General features: G+C 41.5%; 3 protein-coding genes across 11 annotated transcripts in view; all 3 read right to left on the bottom strand.

Annotated features, from left to right (window-relative positions):
- The window catches only part of LOC144525455 (LIM domain only protein 7-like), a 49,982-nt gene that overhangs the window by 19,374 nt on the left and 11,046 nt on the right, over nt 1-19,562 (bottom strand). For all 9 annotated transcript variants that reach the window (XM_078262301.1, XM_078262298.1, XM_078262295.1 and 6 more), the window contains exons 5-9: nt 16,101-16,207; nt 8,299-8,329; nt 6,500-6,613; nt 5,315-5,528; nt 4,285-4,534 (exon numbers count right to left, since the gene is read on the bottom strand). In XM_078262301.1, coding sequence (XP_078118427.1) covers nt 4,285-4,534; nt 5,315-5,528; nt 6,500-6,613; nt 8,299-8,329; nt 16,101-16,207 — 716 coding nt within the window. The remainder of the gene's footprint in view (nt 1-4,284; nt 4,535-5,314; nt 5,529-6,499; nt 6,614-8,298; nt 8,330-16,100; nt 16,208-19,562) is intronic.
- Nucleotides 482-2,267, bottom strand: LOC144525707 (LIM domain only protein 7-like). Its single transcript, XM_078262763.1, has 2 exons — nt 2,227-2,267; nt 482-1,998 (listed from the first exon to the last, which is right to left on the bottom strand). Exons 1-2 carry the CDS (start codon nt 2,265-2,267, stop codon nt 1,131-1,133), a joined length of 909 nt encoding a protein of 302 aa, XP_078118889.1. The 3' UTR covers nt 482-1,130.
- LOC144525457 (uncharacterized) lies at nt 1,992-3,625 on the bottom strand. Its single transcript, XM_078262305.1, has 2 exons — nt 2,942-3,625; nt 1,992-2,552 (listed from the first exon to the last, which is right to left on the bottom strand). Exons 1-2 carry the CDS (start codon nt 3,208-3,210, stop codon nt 2,363-2,365), a joined length of 459 nt encoding a protein of 152 aa, XP_078118431.1. The 5' UTR covers nt 3,211-3,625; the 3' UTR covers nt 1,992-2,362.

Here is a 19,562-nt window from a genome sequence, read left to right on the forward strand (position 1 = left end):
ATGGGGAGATGTGTAGACATTTATGTTTCTCTAAACAATGCAGCCTTTCTGGAGACTCCAGCATGATGTCACTGGAAACATGGCTTTACATATGGAAGTGAAGTAAATCCAGATGGCCTTGACTTAGGTTAAATGGTTGCTTTGTGCGTGCTTGTGTGTGTGTCAGTTCATGTGCAAACACTGCAGTGCAGATTTGTGTTCAGGTTACTATGGAGTCCACAGGTCACATCTTCTTTCAGAGCCATGGGGAATTTCTATGGGCTTTCATTTCTGACTTCATTTAATTGCCCTGCTTGGTGCTCAGCTCAGGCTTGAACCTTTCCACACTCTCGTGCTGCTGGACTTTGAGCTTTACATGTCAGTGTGAAGTTCCCTCTGCTGAGAAAAACAGCATTGAACTCTGGTAAGATCCGTGTTCCTGTAGATGTTAGGTGAGGTCAACAAATGGCCAATTCAATGCATTAATTGCATCACAAAATCATGAAGTCTCCTATATTTTCTTTATTAAGTTGCATATTTTTCCATTCACAGGCAAACTCGGTCAGATAGGAAAACAATATCTAAGATAAAATGCAGAATTTGGGTCTGTTTAACAGTGCTAATGATGTACCAAACGATGATGTTGGAGATTTGTGTCATTTTGTTCAAAAATCACACTTCAGGAACACAGTAGCAGTAGGTTCTCTCTCGCCATCCACTCAGCATGTACATACCAAGTGTTGCTCAGGTAAAATCAACCATATTACCATCATGTAGAAAACCATAAACAACAGCCCTATGAGACAATGTCTTAGGGACTTTCACTAAAGTTTCTTTCCATTTTGAGGTAACAACAAACATTTAAAACAGGAAAAAGTTCTGAGCTGTTGCTGCTCCTTCATTGCGGTTTGTGTGGCTGACGCAGTGAATGCTGAAGGCACCTATTAGTTTTCATAAAGAATACCTTAAATAGATAGAACTCCCACCTATGACTGTGGTGGCTTTTAGACCAAGCATTTACAAGTTGGATAAACATACAGTCTAGACCACTTTACCATCTGAATATAAATATTCCAAGACTAAAATGGCAATAATACGTTTTCACAGTCTAAAAAGTAAGAAAACTAACAGGCACTGTTACAGCAATGTTTTTACAACTTCAGAGCAGCCAGCCTCTCCACCATTAGCCTCTTTCTATATCTTAGCTGACTGGCTTCCCTGATAGCCTGCCATCTCTGCAGGTCACCTTCGCTGCAAGAAGAAGGTACTGAGGGTGTCATCTGATTGGCTGATGGGCCTTTCATGGAGCTCTGGCTCTGATCGGAACAAACTCCAAGTTTCCGAACAAGCATGTCATCTGTTTTAGGACGTGTCTCGTTCTGAACCTGATTTTGTCTGTCTGCTGCCGTCTCCTCGGTCAGAGGACATGGGGGGCACAGGAGTCTGGCCTTGAGATCAGGAGGCAGAGCCCACGGCTCTGGGATGGGCATAGGGACATAGTTGTCGGGCGCTCCTGAGAGAGGCCTCTGTTGCTGAGCTTGCTGGGTTTTCTCCTTACGATAAACCACATCGTCCTGCTCGATATCAGGGAAATCAATCTCATCGGTGCTGACACAGCTGTGTCGCTGGGTGATGATGTTGAGTTGCGGCTCAGACGTGTAGAGACGACGCTTGGCGGACAGCTGAGTCTTCATCATAGCCAAGTCTGGGTTGGACTGGAAGGCAAGGGTTCGCCTAGTAAACATGTCATCATTCTCCAAGTCAGGGGAAATGCTCTCATAATCAAAGGGGTCCGGGGGCTCCCGGGGGTCTTGGCGCCCCAGGAGGGGCCACCTCTCACATTTGACCAGTCTGGGACCCGAGGCGGGGTCCACTGGGGCAAACACCAGAGGGGGGTTCTCTAATAGAGGGGGCTGTATCTTGGGGAGCTGTGGAAGAGTGTGTGGTGCTTGAATATGAGGACTGCAGGGTGGGCAAAAGGAGAGAAAAGGACAGAGGTGATGAGTGCATGCATGTGAACTGGATCAAAGAGCAAGAAAAGGAGGAAGAGATACATCAAGCAGCCATAGTGGTGATATTTGATTCAAACAGAAGTTGATCAAATCGGGATTTTACAATCACACTGCTATGAAATAAAACTACGATGCTAGTTGCTTAGTTAAGTCTTCACTAGAATAGACTGTAATAATAATAACAGGATAATGCTGAGACACAGTCTATTTTCTACTAAGGTCAGTACAAGCAAACTGCTCTATAAAGCGTGTTAGGGCAACCTCCAGTAGCTTCATAGTGTATTTTATTATTAGTACATTAGAAAGCAGATCATCAGAAACTCATCCCCAACAGGAGCCAATTTATATTTATCCTATAAAATTTGGATGCTCTAAAACATTCCTTCATTATCACAATCATGCAGCTGTATCAACCTTTTCCCCACAACAAGGGTGGTGTGAGCTGAGGCCTTGTGTGTGTGGGAGTGAGAGGGAGAGGGGCCAGAGGGAGAGGGGGCAGAGGAGAGCCAAGGACTGATGTCACAGTCTGAATCATCTGACGAAGAGCCCGACTTCTTATAGCTACAGCCGAGGACAGCAGGGTGGACGGAGGAAAATGGACAGAAACAGAGAGGGGGTAAAAGGGAGGTGAAATATGGCAGGGAATGGCAGGGAAAGAGAAAGAAAAGTAAGTAGGAGGAATCTATACAGAAAATCCAGTGAATGACAGAACACAAAATTCTGAATCTTAGGAAGGTTAATTTGGCATGCAATATATATATTTTTTTAAATATGTCAAAATCCAATGTGTCAGGTAGAAAAGAAGGAAAATATTGTGCAAGAAGCAGGGAATACATTCTATCCATGATATTGCTACTCTGTAAAATATACTATACAGTGATTTAAAGTATGTATATATATAAGAGAAAATTCATGGAAAAATTATGCTGGATTTGAATGCCCTCACACACCTGACACCCTGCATCTTCTTGTACCAGGGTCTCCTCTGGGAGCCCAGTTTGATCTTCTGTATGTGAACGTCTTCTTCGGGCGTCCAGAACTTTGGTAAGAACTTGTCATAAGATACTTTGGCAACCGGCTGGGTTTTGACGCCCATCTTGCGGGAGTAGAGATCATCTTGAATGGGGTCGGCATAGCCCACGTCATCATCCTCATCCTCAGAGTCATCGCATATCTCCCTGAACAGGCTGTCCGTGGACACAGGGCGGCGGTGGTCCATCCTCACAGTGCCCTGCTGGAGAGGCTTTGTTTCCCCACTGTTGATGCCGCTGCTGCTCAAGAGAGACAGCCAATCACATGTGTAAACATTTTTTTCAGCAGCAGCACAGCACGCCAGTCACGCAAAGAGGAGCACGTTCCTCGAGCACAACAACCTCAAATGAGATGACGCAAGGATTAGCAAACCAATGCAAGCTCAAAACCAAACTGCAAAAGGAGGCAAAGATTGATTTGAGCCGTTACGAACTCAAATCACTCCTCCAAGCTCATACAATTCAGAAGGCGCAAAGAAAAACAGAAACCAACAAACTGAAGACTATAGAGCACTGTTACAGTAAAAGGCAACATACTACAACCAAGGATGTTGCTCATGGTTACAATTAACCATGCAAACTGAGGGTAAGAGAAGCGTTCTAGTTTGATCTCATCAGGCAGGCACATCAAAGTCACACTGTTGCTTCATGTTCTCTGACCTGAGGCAGGTCACATTCTGTTGAGGGGCAACACTGGGAGTCATAGTGACCTTAGGCCAGGGGCCCCCGCTACCCCCAGATGCCCTTCCTGCTGCCAGGGGACTGATGGGCACGGCGAAGTTGGTGGGAGGGGCTGGGGAGGGGCTGTGGAAGCGTCTGCTGGCCAGGTCATCCAGAATGAGGTCAGGGTCCGGTCGATCTGCGTCCGAATCGCTGCCACTTTCATACTCAAAGCCCCACTGTAGATGAGCCTCAGGCAAGGCACTCTGGGATACCCGACTGTTGTCATAGCAGTCAGAGGAAAGCCTTGTTTCGCTGAGGTCGTTCAATCATTAAATGAAACACAGCACGAGTACACACCACCATGGACCATTCGCAGACAACACAACAAGCATCACAAACACCAACATGATGGGAGAGGAGACAATGTAAACTTCAGGAATTTGAAGCACAAACAAAGGATTTGTGTATGAACACAACCATTCTAGATCACTTTGTGTTATGTTGCTTTTAAGGAAAAAAAAGGAATAAAATGAATTAACTGAGGTGAGAAATGGCACCTTCAAACAGATGAAAGTGTTTACTGTTGTGTGTAACCGTACCTGGTGAGTGTGCCTTCATCCTCTGTGTATGTGGGGTTGGCCCAGCTGCGCCGGCTGTCCTCATTGCGTTCGGCCCGTTTCTTCCTTAGTGGAGCAGGCACGTAGCCTGAGGCTTTGTCTTTAGTGGGCAGGAACTGGTTAAACTGGGAGCTGGCCTTGGGTGTGATGGTTACTGACCGTCGGTAACTCAGACTGTCCTTGTTCTCAGCCATCCTGAAGACAGAGTCTGCCTCAGTGTCACTACAACAACCTGAAGCATAGACAGAACAGGGAGGGAGGATAAAAGAAAGGTGTAAAAAAGATTATGGTAAATAAAGAAAGTCAGAGAAGAACTAAGAAAAGAGGGAGGTCTGATAAGGGTAATGAAGAAGCAAAAAGAATAAACGGGGTGAGAGTAGTGAAAAGAGTGAGGGGAGTGTGTTGTGTGTTCTGGCATGACTTTGAAGGAGTAACAGAGGGGTGCCGGGTGGGGAACGGAGGCCCCTTCATTTACAAGCCGGTGTGGACGGCTGTGGAATGTCTCACTGCCCTTTCCTATATGGGAGAATGACCACTCTGAGATCACTGATCAGCACTCCCCCCCCCTCTCAAAGCATACTACACTTTAGTCATGAAACAAGATCACAGACAGGTTTTAGCATTGATATATAATATCTCTTTCTTTGGAGACTTTTCACTGAAAATAGTCACTTACAAAAGCATACCACTAGGTGGCAATAGGTAATTGTTTTCACAAATGGGAGGCAACATTCTGGCTCTGATGCAGCATATCTTCCCTGTTGACAAATATTTGAAGTTCTAGACTAGATGGATGCACTTGATTTTAAATATTCATGCAGAGAAGCAAATTGGGAAAGTCTGAACTCTTTAATGGCAATCTACAGCTAGGGTGTGACAGGGGATAACACAAAAAACAATCACAAAAATAAAAGAAAACATCCTCTGACCTCTTAAAGGCCATAAAGGCAGCTTTAGAAGGGTAAAAATGTTAATGTTTGTGTATAGATGCAAATGACATGACGTCTCCTACCCTCGCTGCTTCCTTTAAGAGTGGTTTCAGATGAGATGCTCTGGGGTCGGGAGCCCAAAGATTCCAAGCTGTCAAGGGAGTCGTCTCTCCTGTGTCCTCCTCCTCCTCCTCCTCCTCTCAGATGGAAGAGCTCCTCTCGCTCTGAGTACCAGCTATCTCCAAAACCGCTGTCTCTGACGTTGCTGCCTTTCTGACTGGACGATTCCTGCAGAGCCTTTCATACACACACAAACACACACAGTCAGATAATAGGATGCCAATTAAAATATTTAGCTCCACTGTGTGTGTGGTGCACGGGAGATCTCCCGGGTAGAGTGTGAAGTCTGTACTGTCTGGCCTTTCATTCTTGCAGACTCAGTTAAACACTCCTATACTGTCTGTAAGGGGCAATGCATGATGTAATGTAAACAAAAAACCCTTATTGTTTTTACTGCCATCTCTGTCAAAACAAACAGTGCTATCTCCGATGTACCATTGATGACTGTTTACTGCATGAAGACATGTAAACACATAAGCAAGCCCTGGAGCCACTTCAACCAGCGTGGCTACAAACAAGCAAAAACTTGTCAGACACTTTAAAAAGAAAATTATTTTCAGATCTGTAATCCACTTAATCCTACCAAACAATACAAATCAAACTACAAACTAAACCCAGCCTAATCCCATGCCAGTGAACTTGGATTATCATAGCTAAACGTACAAGATGCACGGTAACCAAATGCTATTTCTGAAAATCCCCGTAGTCGGTTGAGTTATAGGACTAGGCACACCGCCACCTATAAATCTATGTGAAAGCAAAGTGCCAAATTTAACATGAGAACGAGCAGGGGAAAAGAAACGGGCTTCTTCCAAAAAAGAAGCAACTTTTACATGCAAACTATGCAAACTGCGTGCCGTGCTGTAAACCAGATTAAAATAGCCAAGTCAAGGCATCAGGTCATTTATGATTGCCATAACTTTGGTTTTAGTGGCCAGTAATCTGAGGCCCCTTGGCCTTTAACAGTCATTCTTCTGCACATAGTCTACATACCAGGGAGGATACAGAAATGTTCCGGGCAGCGGGTATAAAAGAGGATTTCATTCATGCTATTTCTGCTTTTTCACAAGAAAATTAAGCTTTTGTTTCACGACAATACAGATAAAACAGCTCAGAGTGCACAATGGGATAATGATCACCAGTTTTACCTTGTATAGCGCTGTTCCCAATAAGCCCTCAAATGCCTTAAAATTCAGGTAAGGTCCATCGTAGAAACGTTCACACTGAGCTCTTCTACCAAGCCAGTAAATTGTGATCAGTACCTGGAGAGAAGAAAACAAATAGGTTATTACACAAACCATACATGTGGAATATATGTGGGAATTAATAATTAAAGCCAGACAGAATACATCAGATTATAGCTATACCTTTACCCTAGCTGATAAATGTTCTGTGCAGTGTTAAAGCAGGTGATTGTTATGATAGTTGCTACACTGACACAAGGTGATATCACCCGGTGCCCTGCTTTGGTTTCCAGGCTCATCCAGAATACTCTGTTGCTGTTTGTGTGTGCATTATCAGGCTGGGCAGGTAAATGTGCTGCACTAAAGCAAACAATCATCGCTACATCAACGATGCTGCTCCCCTATTACACAACACGGTTCAAACTGACATGTCAGCTCTTTGGTTTTATATAATGTGGCCGGATGGAGGAAAATAATGTAGGACAATCAAACATAATTAAGCTATGCTTCTACTTGATAATCAAAATCGAAATGTATGACTAATATTAAATCTATGGGACAAACATTCCCTCACAAATAGCAATTTAAACATATACATCTCCTACTTTTAGGCAAGAACTTGAAATATATGCCAACATTTTGTCTTGGATTAATGTAAGGATGAACAAATTGATTTTGTGTTATATGTTTAGTGTCTGTCTGTATTATGTAGATCCATAAATAAATCAAATTTAAACAAACATAAAAATGTGTATAGAGGTGTTCAGGTTTAAGATGCTGACATATAATTGCAATGTCCTTGGTTAGTGTCTGGCTGTGGACCCTGTGGCTGTGGCTGTGCCTGTCATCATCCCCCATCTCTCTCCCTTTATTTCCCGTCACAAAAATGCCCCAAAAAAGTGAGTGTAAGCAATAAAGCATGTTATGTTATGTACCCATCACATACTATGTTGTTGTTTTATCACTAAAAGTTACACATCACATTAAATGTCATCTTAACAACGGTACCCCAAATTTAGCATTGGTGGACTCTCGATGGACAGTTGTTTTTTTTTATGTATCAAAATTGATGCAGCCGAACCAAAGATATCATATTCATATTTGAAGCATTCTTCTTCCTTGTCAAAACCTGGTGCCTACATTACCCACAATGCAACTTGACCACCAAAAGTTTGGTTGGAGATTTAGGTGTGTGTATGCTAGAAGCAGCTAATGTAGCCTCAAGCAGAGATGAGGAGCTACAGAGGTCTGATAAGAACACTACTTTCTTTTTTTTCTTTCATTTTAGGCCTTTATTTGTATAGGACAGCTTGAACTATATATATCTGAATGGGGAGAGAGAGGGGGAATGACATGCAGCAAAGGGCCGCAAGTCGGAGTCGAACTCTCGGCTGCTGCGTTGAGGAGTAAACCTCTATACGTGGGCGCCGGCTCTACCAGGTGAGCTAACCAGGGGCCCAAGAACACTACTTTCTAACTCCACACACCGAGATTTTATTTATTTTTTATCCCTGAGTTAAGTGACATCACTTGAGGCAATTTCTCACATATTGTACAAAACTTTATAATTTATTTCCCACATATGTCTGTAGTACTCGCCAACACCTGTAAAAGACTTTGATGAGTTCCCCTTTAAGGGATTATATTCTTCAATGATACTGAACAGGACCGAAGCTAAATTAATGTTTTATTATTGCTGAATGACAGGTCAACAGGTCAAGATCATCAGAAAAAAAAAACATTGCTTATATTTTTCCACTCACATTTTTCAGCCTCCTGTTGGTCTCTTGATGCCTGCGAGAGAAAGAGCAGAAAACAGAGGTGTATGTGTGAGAGAAAATGACAATAAAAGAACAGAGGGCATGCTTGTTGGGTCTCTGTGTTGGGCAGTGAAAGAGCTGGAAAGTGAGAGCACAATCCAGACTACTGCCAGCCCTTCACTCACTCTCACACAGCAACACAAAGGCTGAGAGAAAAACAAACACACATTTCTGGAAAAATATTTGTAAGCCATAAAGTGCTCTGTGTGTGTGTCTATTTTTACACTAATCACACAACCAAGCAGCTGTAAAAACATCTAGTTAACGCACATAAGGGTTTTTTGTTTCCGATTTCAGATAATGATAAACTATTAACTGATTATTTGACATCTGAATATCAAACAGGGTTCTACTGTTGGAGCAACAAAGCCCCACACATGCTACCCAGATCATACAGAAGTGTAGTCATATTTCTGTGGTTTGACAGCTGACCTGGCAGTCAGTAGATCACTTTTACAGGATGTCAGCTCATTTTTACTCCTGTGAAACCAAACAAAACTCAGTGTCAACCTTTTTTCTTATGTAAATGATGTACCTTTAGAGAGGTCAATAAACAGTTACAGTACATACATTAACCATAACAGTGACAGAGGAAGATACACAGTACAGTTGGCTTCACATCCCATGTGCATGCTACACATTCCTACTATCATGTGGTAATACAATAGTCACACATGCCTCTCTACCCATGAGCACTTAGTTTTCTTACAGCCCCTTCCCAGCATGCAATGTTGCCAATGCTCCTGCTGAGAATGTAATGCATGTATGGCGTAGTCACCTCAGATGACTGCCTGTCAATCAAACATGTTCGGGTTCATATAGGTTACTTGGTTCAGGGTGAGGAAACAAAGCAAGGATGTATAATTAAACACATCATTTAAATTCTTTAAAATCAGGGGACAGAGGAAACAGAGACATGAGCACTGACTGTCCAATATAGCATTCAGTGGTACACATACTGTACTTAAGTACAAATGTGAATCTGTTGCTTTATATTTCTACTTCACTGCATTTCACTACATTACATTTATCTGACAGCTATAGTTACTTGTCAGATTAAGATTTTACATTAAAAAAAACTTTGGATTGTATTATGAAACACAATGAACTGTTAAAGATTAAACCAGTGGGATGGGAAGAAGATCAACTTTCTCAACAGTGTGTGTCATGTTACACCAGAGGCCAATGGTGAAAACTGAAATGGACGGTTGCCAATTTGGCATATTGCAAATTTATAGGCCCAATAAAAGAGGCGGGAGATAATAATCCCATCTCTTGTGTGGCTTGGAACACAGTTACAAAGTCTAAGATTACAGCAGTGGTAGCCAGATTCAGAAAAAAGTAGCTGTATACCAAAACTGCCACCCCACTACTTCTCATAATGCTTATTTATGGCTAGTGGTAATAGCTGAACTGAAGGGAAATATATTAAAGAGCTATATTCAGGCCTCTAGAGCCTCAGGACTGTTCAGAAAAATCAGATGAGTGCTCATGTGGTTGAGCACGATCATCAACGTCATCGGAGTCTGAAACACATAAGTTCTGCACAGAGGCTAGGAATAGCTTCTGTGAAGTAGTATTATTAGTTAAAATAATCACACTGGGTCTTTTTATACTTAATGGCAGAAGGAGGAATTTTATGAACACTCCATCCCGTTCAAATGTGACTATAAATTCAATACATACCATGTCAAACAGATGACATTAGGATAAAACGTTGTCTTTTAGAGTGGAAATATTTTCCTAGGTTTGTTTCTTATGTTACAGGTAAAATAAAAGGTATGGTTCACGAGGTAAAACAGGACACATCAGGGTCTTTAAAGCGGCTGACCCCTATCAGACAATGTATACGTGCTATACAGTAAGTACATAGTGCTCTGACAGGAAACCCTCTGGCTTAACAAATTAACAGGACACTCATTACTTCCACCAGCTAGCCATTTCAGCCATAAGCCTCAACCACTGCATGCTTACAGAGACTTTCACATCACCACTCTCTTGCCGAGGTCAAAGGGTGAGAGACATCCTTCTTCTTTTAACTTCCAGGGGAAATGCAAAGATAGAAGAGGCGATTACTTGAAAGTTAGCCACTCACTGTAGGCTAAACCATCATCAACCACGCAGTGCAACACAGGTGGACAACTGCTACATCATCAATCAACATTAGTTGCACAAATAGATACATAAATTATTAGAGTCTAATAAAAACCCCTACTTATATAATAACTAAACAGGTGTCTATTTTATAAATTTTTTATGATCCTGATTGACTTCTATCTTGTCAAACTGTGACAGTATTGCGTGACACTATTGTACCGAAACATACAATTCATTTCATTTCACTTGAAGGAGTTGAAGAGTGTGTTCAGCCAATACAAACCAGAGACACAAAGAAGCATATACAACTGAGAAACCACGAGCCACTATTCAAATGTTAGACAAATAACTAAGAACGACTACTTAAAAGTCCACGATCTTTCCAATTCAGTTAATCACTTACCTGTCCTGCAAACGAGGCAAAATTATGTCTCAATCTCTAGCAAGACAAACATATACAGGTGAAAACTGTTCATGGAACGAACTGAGACCACAGGATGTCTCAATCCATGTATAGCCTCAAACTAGATCAAGGCAGCTCTGCTTCTTTGAGACAATAACATCCAACCAAAAGACAAACAAACCCAGAACCCAAGCCTTAAATGAATGGGTGTGCATGTGTGATCAGGAGCATACCTCTGCAATGAAGATCACTTGCTCTGCAGCATTCAACAACACCACATCTGTCATCCTTCATCTATGTTCTTTCATTCTAATGAAATTATTTGGATTTAAAGACGCACCCAGCCACGCTCATGCATCAGGAGTCTTGAAAAATGTAGACACAAGGCGAGTTTGAATAGAGAAATCAGCTGTGGGTGAGACAGTGTCGGGCATCATTGTGGCGTAGTTATCGGACACACTGCACCCTCTGTGAGCGAGGAAACAGGGTGAGGCTGGCATTTCTCTCTCCAAGTCAACTGCGAAGCACAAATGTAACCCTTGTGTTGGCCTTTTCCAGCCAGGGCCGTGTCCATGGTGTAGAAACTTTATTGGCCTTCCACCATCATCGCTCATTAGGTTTCACAATCTGCCCACAGTTCACACAATACTGCTACAAGTGACGGCAGTGCCATATATAACACCAAGAAACCAGAACGTGCAGTGCCAGCTCCCTTGAACCACACCCGAAATACTAACACACAGGGCATTTTTTTGCACTTCTTCACTCAGGAACATTTAGACTTTGCCACAGTGAGTATTAAACTAATAGCAGTACACACATGGCATGAGGTTCAATGTAAGTTGGTGTTGAATAAATTCTGATAACAGGCTCTGTAGTCAGTCTCCATTTGTCTGGGAAACAGCACATTCCTTCAGGTAGTTCAAACATTTGGTTTGATCTAGAGCCAGGGATGCCATTGCATAATCCAAATCATGTCACACCACACAACCACTCTTTTATTTATTGTTTAAAAAGGGTAATTGACATTCCTCAAAGGACAACGTATTTTGACGTACCTGCTGATCCAGTGCAGTTTCCTTTGTTTCGGTTTGCTGAGCAGTCAACTCTTGTCAATAATTTGCTTAATCAAACGGCGGCGACAAGTGAGACTTTGGACTCCTCTCAGTGGGGGATATGTTCTTTCAGTTACTGGAGGTCACAGAGCAAAAGCTAGACTCATAGCCATATATTCTAAACTCGCTAAAAAATAAAGCTGCAGATTCAGGACATAATTGTGGGTTCACTTGGTTTAACGTTGTCATTTGATACATTGTTATTATGTTGTTAGTAAACCTGAGGTTCATCTAGCATTTACACATTTAAATAAGCTGAATAGGCATGGGAGTCCCTCAGCAACTATAGTCTATCAGCACAGTGTGTAATGTTACAGTATAATGACTGTGCATTCTTGGTTCCACACACTGCAATGTCCACCTTCTAAGGCAGATATCCTGTTTAAGTATGTCTATGACACATGGCACTTGTTAAAACATTCAAAGAGGTCAAGAGAACAGTAGTCAGCTGACATGTTTTGCCATTAGGGAAATCCTGGCCTATTTATTTATGTCAACTCAAGAGTTGTGGTCCTTGTCCAGCCTAGACTTCATGCTGCTGATTTTCCAAATGGCAGCTAAGGGTCTAAAGGAAGTGGCTGAAGTTAAAGAGAGCACTTTCAGATGCCATGGTCCATCTGAAGCACTCCAATGCCCTTAGCCCTCATTTCCTGGGCAGCTGTTAAAAACGGACAGAGTTGGTCTAAAGTAGAAAGTGAATCATATCCTCCAATGAATCAGATTCAGTCTAGTCAGTATTACACCTCTGGGTGTGTGCACTTGGTTATAGTTCAACGACACGTTGATGACGTCCTCCAGAACACATCACTCAACAGCACACAGTCTCTTATCAGTCTGTTCCTCTATTACAACAGTTTGTCATGTTATATGTATATGTTACATATATGACACATTTTTATACTGTCTTTGTAGCTACTAAACGTCTTTGTCAGAAAGCAGGTTTCACAACAATGTGAGGCAATAGTGCAACATGCACCCCAGAGGGTTGTAAGGCCAATACTACAACAACTGCAAAGCTCAAAGGTCAAAATAGACATCCAATAATCTTTTATGGCTGCCGTGACAGACCAGCATGAATTAAACTGTGTTCTCAGCACACCTTGCTTTAGTCAATATCTGACTCCAGCTTCATGCCAAAAAAAATATACCGGCCTGGTTAATAACTAGAGTTCAAGAACAAACTATCAATGTGTGAAATTTAGCATTTCTCATGGAGCTCAATAAGACTAATCAGAGTTAAGTCAATGAGAAGTTTCTTTTTCAGTGAACTAGTGTTGAAAAAAAAATAAAATAAATATATATATATATATATATATATATATATATATTTTATAAGCGAAAGTAACAATAGATCAAAAGAGAGGAAAGCAACAAATCCTCATGTTTCATAAGCTGTAGTCAGAAAATATTTGGCAATTTTACAATCATCAAAATAGTAAGTAGTAATAGTAAATTTCTGTTGGTCAACTTTGATTAATCATCGATCTTTGCAGCTCTAGTTCAAATACAAAACTATGGGGAACCTAATGCACATACAAAAGTTAAAGTTTCACTCTTTGTGTAACTATAACTTTCTGATATGAAAAAATATAAAAGTAAAATTAAGTAAACTGAAACATGTATAAAAGATAGTAATGAGAAAGAAATAAAAGGTAGCTGATTGCTTTATGTATCAGTGAAGGGGTTTGCTGGAAAAATAATAGGTGAAATAAAACTTACAGCACCAACAGGATAACAACCTTATTGCTGCTGAAACAGAGAACAGGGAAGCTGAGCAAAGCACCTGTCAGTCTGGGTTAAAGGGAGTGAAGGTTGGACACACACCAGGGGCAAAGACAGCTGATAGGGACAACTTTCTCTCTCTCTCTCTCTGTGCTTTGCTCTCTCGGGCTCATTTGCAACATAGGCTCTGATAAGCAACAGTGAAATAAAACCATTGGTTGCTTGACTGTAGCCTTGTTTGGGATTATTTCCCTATGTTGTGCCATCTCTCTCAGTAGGAGTTATAAATACTGCAGTTGGGGATGAAATGATGCTGCATTTAAGAACAAAAAGTGACTAAGAAATCTATTTGAAGAAGAGATTCTCTTTGTACAATTCATCATGACTAACTCGTGTACAAAAACACTCAGCTGGAACAGTCAGAGCAGCTGCAGGTTCATCTAAAAAACTGAGAACCTACAACTGTTGAGTATGTTTGAGGTTAGTAAAACAGTGTGCTGCAATCAAAGACACAAATAACAATGTCTGTCTTTTCTTTTGAATGAACAGACTCCCATATTGGATGATACAGGGACAAAACCACAACCTCAACCGCAAACCTCATTCAAACTTTCACAAGTGCATAAACACACACAGGTGTACTGTAAAGACCACATGCAGAGGAGGAATGTACTGGGAGGAGAAAACACACTATTAAAAGCTCTTCTTAGAGTCCGGATACCATTCCAATCAATCCTGCTTGTCAAAGTGACCCCAAAGTCCTAAAAATAGAAAGTGAGCCCCCCCCTCTGACCAAACCCCCGTACACAGACAGACATGGTGGCAAAGAGCTGAGCTACAGTAGACTCAGCTCTGACAGAACAGTGGGACTGGGACAATTAAAGGATTTGCATGCAAAAAGTATTTGAAATCATGTTGTGTCATTTAAGAACTAAAGTTATTTACCTCCAATTTCATGAGAAAAGGTTATGCAAGAGGGAAAATGTCTGATAACGCACAGGTCCATAAAATAACTGTCTCTATATTTAGCACACTGAATGAGACATTTAGTGAATCGTATTGCCATATCTAAGGGCGGCATATCCTCTGCTGTAGGTAAAGGGTGTGTCTTGATAAAAGGCAGGCAGATTTGTTTATTTAGAGTTCATATTCCAATGTACAGTGCATCTGCCTTGTGTGTTTTTATGACGGCTGTGGTTTCGAAACCATTGTCAGTGTTACTGAAGAATAAATGAGTGGGTGGATCATGGGAAAAATGTTCCTAGACGTTGTGGCAACATCTTAAAGGAACATCCAAACTGACTTTAATTGCACAACTAAGTGACATAGAGTTGCAGAAAGAAACAGGAGCACTACTGGTATGCAGCATTGTGAAAAAGCTCACAACTTCATGTCATCATCTTGCATTATTTTGACACCTAAAGTGATGTATTTGTTATTAGGTGCCTATCTACTCTAAGTTTAACAACCTGCATGTATTACTGCTAAAGCACTTTTCTTTGTGCTTGCACAGCGGTGCTGTGTCACAGTGGATGGACTGTGCTCAGAGCTCTGCCTTACCTCACTCCCTCCTGAGGGCACACCTGTGTAAAAACTGAACAGGTTGTTCAACATACTGCATACATCTCTGGCTGGCACGCAACTGACAGTAGAGCAACTGTCAGAAACAAAACAACTTTAAACACTGTAGTAGTATCTTGAAATTTTTATGTCTCATTCACTAACTCATGCTCCAACTGAAGTGAATTTCTTTCTGTTCACACTATCAGAAAAACAATGCTTTAAGATGTATAGCCTGTAATTGACTTCCATGACTAATATGTTGTGATGATTTTCTAGACCTGCACCAAGAAGGAAATCAATTTGATCAGACATGCTGGAGAGCACGTTCTTTTCTTCTGAGTCAATTGTCATATTTTAAAGAAATACATAGAGCTGTGCTTAAGCAAGTGCTTACCAACACAAGAACACACACACAGAGACACACAGAGACACACAGAGACACACAGAGACACACAGAGACACACAGAGACACACACACACACACACACACACACACACACACACACACACACACACACACACACACACACACACACACACACACACACACACACACACACACTGAAAATAGTCCTGACCTTTTTGAACTGCAGCTTAAATAATCCCTCACATGAGGAGACACATGCTCTGAAATACAGTATAGTATGAAAGCTACATTTAAATGTCATATATGCTTTTGTGTTCAATGGGACCATAAATAGAAGGTGAGAATTAGTTCAATCAAAGAAGAAACATGAGTTGGACTCAGCTAACAGGAGGACCTAAACTCTGTGAATGGCAAGGACAGGTATCAAAATGTCACAGTAGTATTAATATATTACAACGCTCACAAGATCAGAACTTACTTCACTGTAACTCTTGTGGATAAGTCCTGAAGATCTCCTGGGTGAAAGAGCTGTGCTTCCTTTAGTCCGAGCTTCCCGCAGGCCTTGAGGAAGACATTAAGGTTGTCCTGGACAAAGAACAAAGCAGGGATGAGGGTTGTCCACCTTCAGAGGCAGAGGCAAAGAATAATCACTCAAGAATTTTCTGGCAGGGACACAGCCTGCAACTCATTGCTTCCAAAGTTCATATCGGCAGAGAACAGAGAGGGACGGGGAGGAGCATGTGTGTAGCAAATAAGAAGTGATCCAGTGCAGAGCACACAAACACACATGCAAGGGGGAGGCGAGGCTGCGTGACAGGAGCTGACTGACAGCAGCAAAGCTACCTGTGGGCTGGGTTAGGATGGGGACAAAACCAAAACGAGGAAGTATAACATCAGAGCTTTGCACAAGTCCCACCCAACCGGCCATGCGAGTGCAAAACTGACACACACAGGAGCACAATGCCTACTGCAGTCTCCTTCTCTTCACACCCTGAAACTGTCCCCTCCCTCTCTGCCAAGCCCTTTACTCGAGAATACCTGTGGAATCTGTGGGGTGGTGGAGTATTTTGGAGACATTTTGTTGCTATGAAACATCGGTCGGGTGACAGAAACTGAGAAATATTTTTCCTGAAGCAACTCAAGAGGACATGGGAGTGTGCTACACTATGTCAATCATTTCATATTGCATAAAGTTTATATCGGTGCACATGATTTGCACAGATGTGGAAGTTTAGTGCACAATAGCAAAAATAATATATATATATATAATTTATTTATTTATTTTTTAATCTATAAGTATACACACATTTCATGTGTTTCAAAGTAATCTTCAACCTTGAAAACACAATTTCTTTCCGGGGTTATCACTTTTCCAGTTGTATTTCCAAGTGTCTTGTTTGGAAATCTGCACTTCCCATTGGGACAGATCTGACACATGGCCTCAACATGGGCTGGAATAATTAAGGGGTAGCTAGTTCTATATTTAAATGGAAAACATGCTTATTAGCAAATGGAAGGACAGAGCTGACCTCTCTGTGTAGGAATCCCTTACTAACAGCTTTGCTTGTCCCTGAACGGCACTTTGATGGGCCCTACAGGTCACTGTGGGCCCCTACAGGCCAAGGATCAAACCCCCCAATTCTGTATACAGTCGCTAGGGCCCCACTTTATTCATAATAACACAGAAGAGATCTTCCCTTCTTCCGCTTTGTTTTGGTAATATACATGATAATGTAATTTTCCAGATTGATACAGAATAGGATTGAGTAACTGACATTAATTACATGGGTTTTGAATCTTAAGCTTTATTTCATACAGACCTTTATCTCTCGCACTTAAAAGGGGTTATTCAATGTGTACAGCATGTACAGTCAGAAATAACAAAGTATACCATCTCGCTATGTGAATGAAAGTGAAAGATAATTTCTGTATCCTTCCCATGATTCAGATCCGCTCCAAAATTGAATGGGTTCCTCCTTGGCCCATGCTATACCCTTCCACCAAGTTTGACAAACAAAACAAACAAACAATGAACCAACAAACAAATGGACAAACACAAACTGGAAACATAACCTCCTTGGCGGAGGTAATAACAAACTTGTCAGTCCTCTCTGGTGGACAAACTAAGCAACTATTTCTATACTCTGAAACAACGCAGGCCATATAAGGCAACTAAGCCTTATTGCGGCAATGTAGATGAAAATCTCACGAAGGACGTTAGGCCCTGATTTTACAAAAACTCACCTTAATGTAATCATGGCCTATATAAAAAAAAAAATGAATATCACTTATGTAGGTATGAATGTCATTTAACCTCAAAGAGCATTATGAACACAATAAAAGCCCTCCCCCCACCCTAACAACCAGTCCCAGAACCTGCAGAGATAATGATGAAGGAATGTTATGCTGACTTGTGCCTGCACATAATCCTGATAAATATGCTGAAACCATCCAGCAGCCTCTAATCCTCTCATGCCGACTTTAGGACCCTGATTTAAGCATTTCACACTGAGAGACGGAAAGATTTGACTCATAAGGTGTCTGATTTGGTAAAAAAAAAAAAAAAAAAAGGATCTCCGTTCATACTGGTCACATTGTGGTCACTCTATTTCTTCCACTGTATTCTTTGTCTAAGATGGGCATACTCTACAATTACCCTCAACTGACCCTTGGCAATCCTTCAAACACCAAGCAAAGCTATGGTTAAAATATCAGGCTACACATTCAGTCCTGTGAAAATAAACCAAGAAGAATACTTGAAATGCTGCGTCTCCTGAAACAGACACTATAAAATACTCTCCTTTCCCAACAGTCAGATCCAGTCATAACATGCACCCATACATACAAATACACTAACAAAACATGGTCAAATGCCTGTCATTGCACGTATGATTACACAGGCATTTAGATGAGTAAAGACACACTCAGGGTCATGAGACTGTCTGTTTATCTCCTCCCACTTCTACCTCAACTCACCAAGGAGTTGGTGTATGCGGTAACATCCAGCACCATGTCAATTACAGTGTATTTACAGTGGGCAGATGCTGATGGAGTCATCTTTAACTCCCTCCCTCTGGATTCAGACCAGTGGGCCTCAAATCCGGGCCCCCGCTCACATAGCTGGCCGACCCACCACACAACTTGTCGGGTTCCTGCCCAACACTGGTAAAAGCAGAACCGGGACCGAACCAGGGTGCCTTGACCTAAACCCACAATTCACTGACTGATTGGCAACAGGCAGAGAAGTGTGCTGACATGGGAAACATTCCCTTGGACATAAGTGAAGCCAAAGAATAGGCCCAGGTCTGAAGCCAAAGTTGCTAAATATTCCGAAAAACCAGAGATTTCCGTTTTTTTCCCCTTTTTTCCCTCACTGGTCTTTTTATTCCACCAGAGCTGAAGCCTGGTAACGATTTGAGTTCTGAAATCGTTCAGATAGCAAGACTAAAAGGATAACTATGACATGAAATGTAAATATTTGAGTGCCAATGAGGCATGTTTGCAAAGACATTTGCATTCAGCACAGATTCAAGTGATACTGTATCTACTTTATTTTTAAAAGGCACCAACAACATTACTCTTGTTCTTTGTCCTTCTTCCACATGCAATGCAACATTTTGGAAGTCAGGCATACTAGAAAAGCAGCATTTTACCAGTTTCTTCTTCCCTGACAACATTCAGGGGAGATGAATAGCATACATGAAGACAAACCCTATGCAATAATCTTTACTATGTGGAGACAAGTGGCTAAACATATACATGTAATGCTTAAATTATTCACAATTCACAATTTCAAAGAACACAGCTAAAATCCAATTTGAAAATTTCAAACACTTAATTCCATCACTTAAAGAACAGACACAATACTATTTATAGAGATGAGAGATAGAGGACAATCTTAGCACACTACTTGACTGCTATTCTCACAGCAGAGTGAGAG

The sequence above is a fragment of the Sander vitreus genome, chromosome 11, assembly GCF_031162955.1.
Source record: "Sander vitreus isolate 19-12246 chromosome 11, sanVit1, whole genome shotgun sequence".
NCBI lineage: Eukaryota > Metazoa > Chordata > Actinopteri > Perciformes > Percidae > Sander > Sander vitreus.

What these genes read in the sequence shown, in the direction of transcription:
- LOC144525707 (XM_078262763.1), bottom strand. Translation starts at nt 2,267, where the DNA reads ATGAAGCTACTGGAGGTTGCCCTAACACGCTTTATAGAGCA. An exon ending in CTAACACGCTTTATAGAGCA is followed by an intron (nt 1,999 to 2,226) that starts GTTTGCTTGTAC and finishes TCTTTGATCCAG; the next exon opens with TTCACATGCATGCACTCATC.
- LOC144525457 (XM_078262305.1), bottom strand. Translation starts at nt 3,210, where the DNA reads ATGGACCACCGCCGCCCTGTGTCCACGGACAGCCTGTTCAGGGAGATA. An exon ending in AAGAAGATGCAGGGTGTCAG is followed by an intron (nt 2,553 to 2,941) that starts GTGTGTGAGGGC and finishes CCTCGGCTGTAG; the next exon opens with CTATAAGAAGTCGGGCTCTT.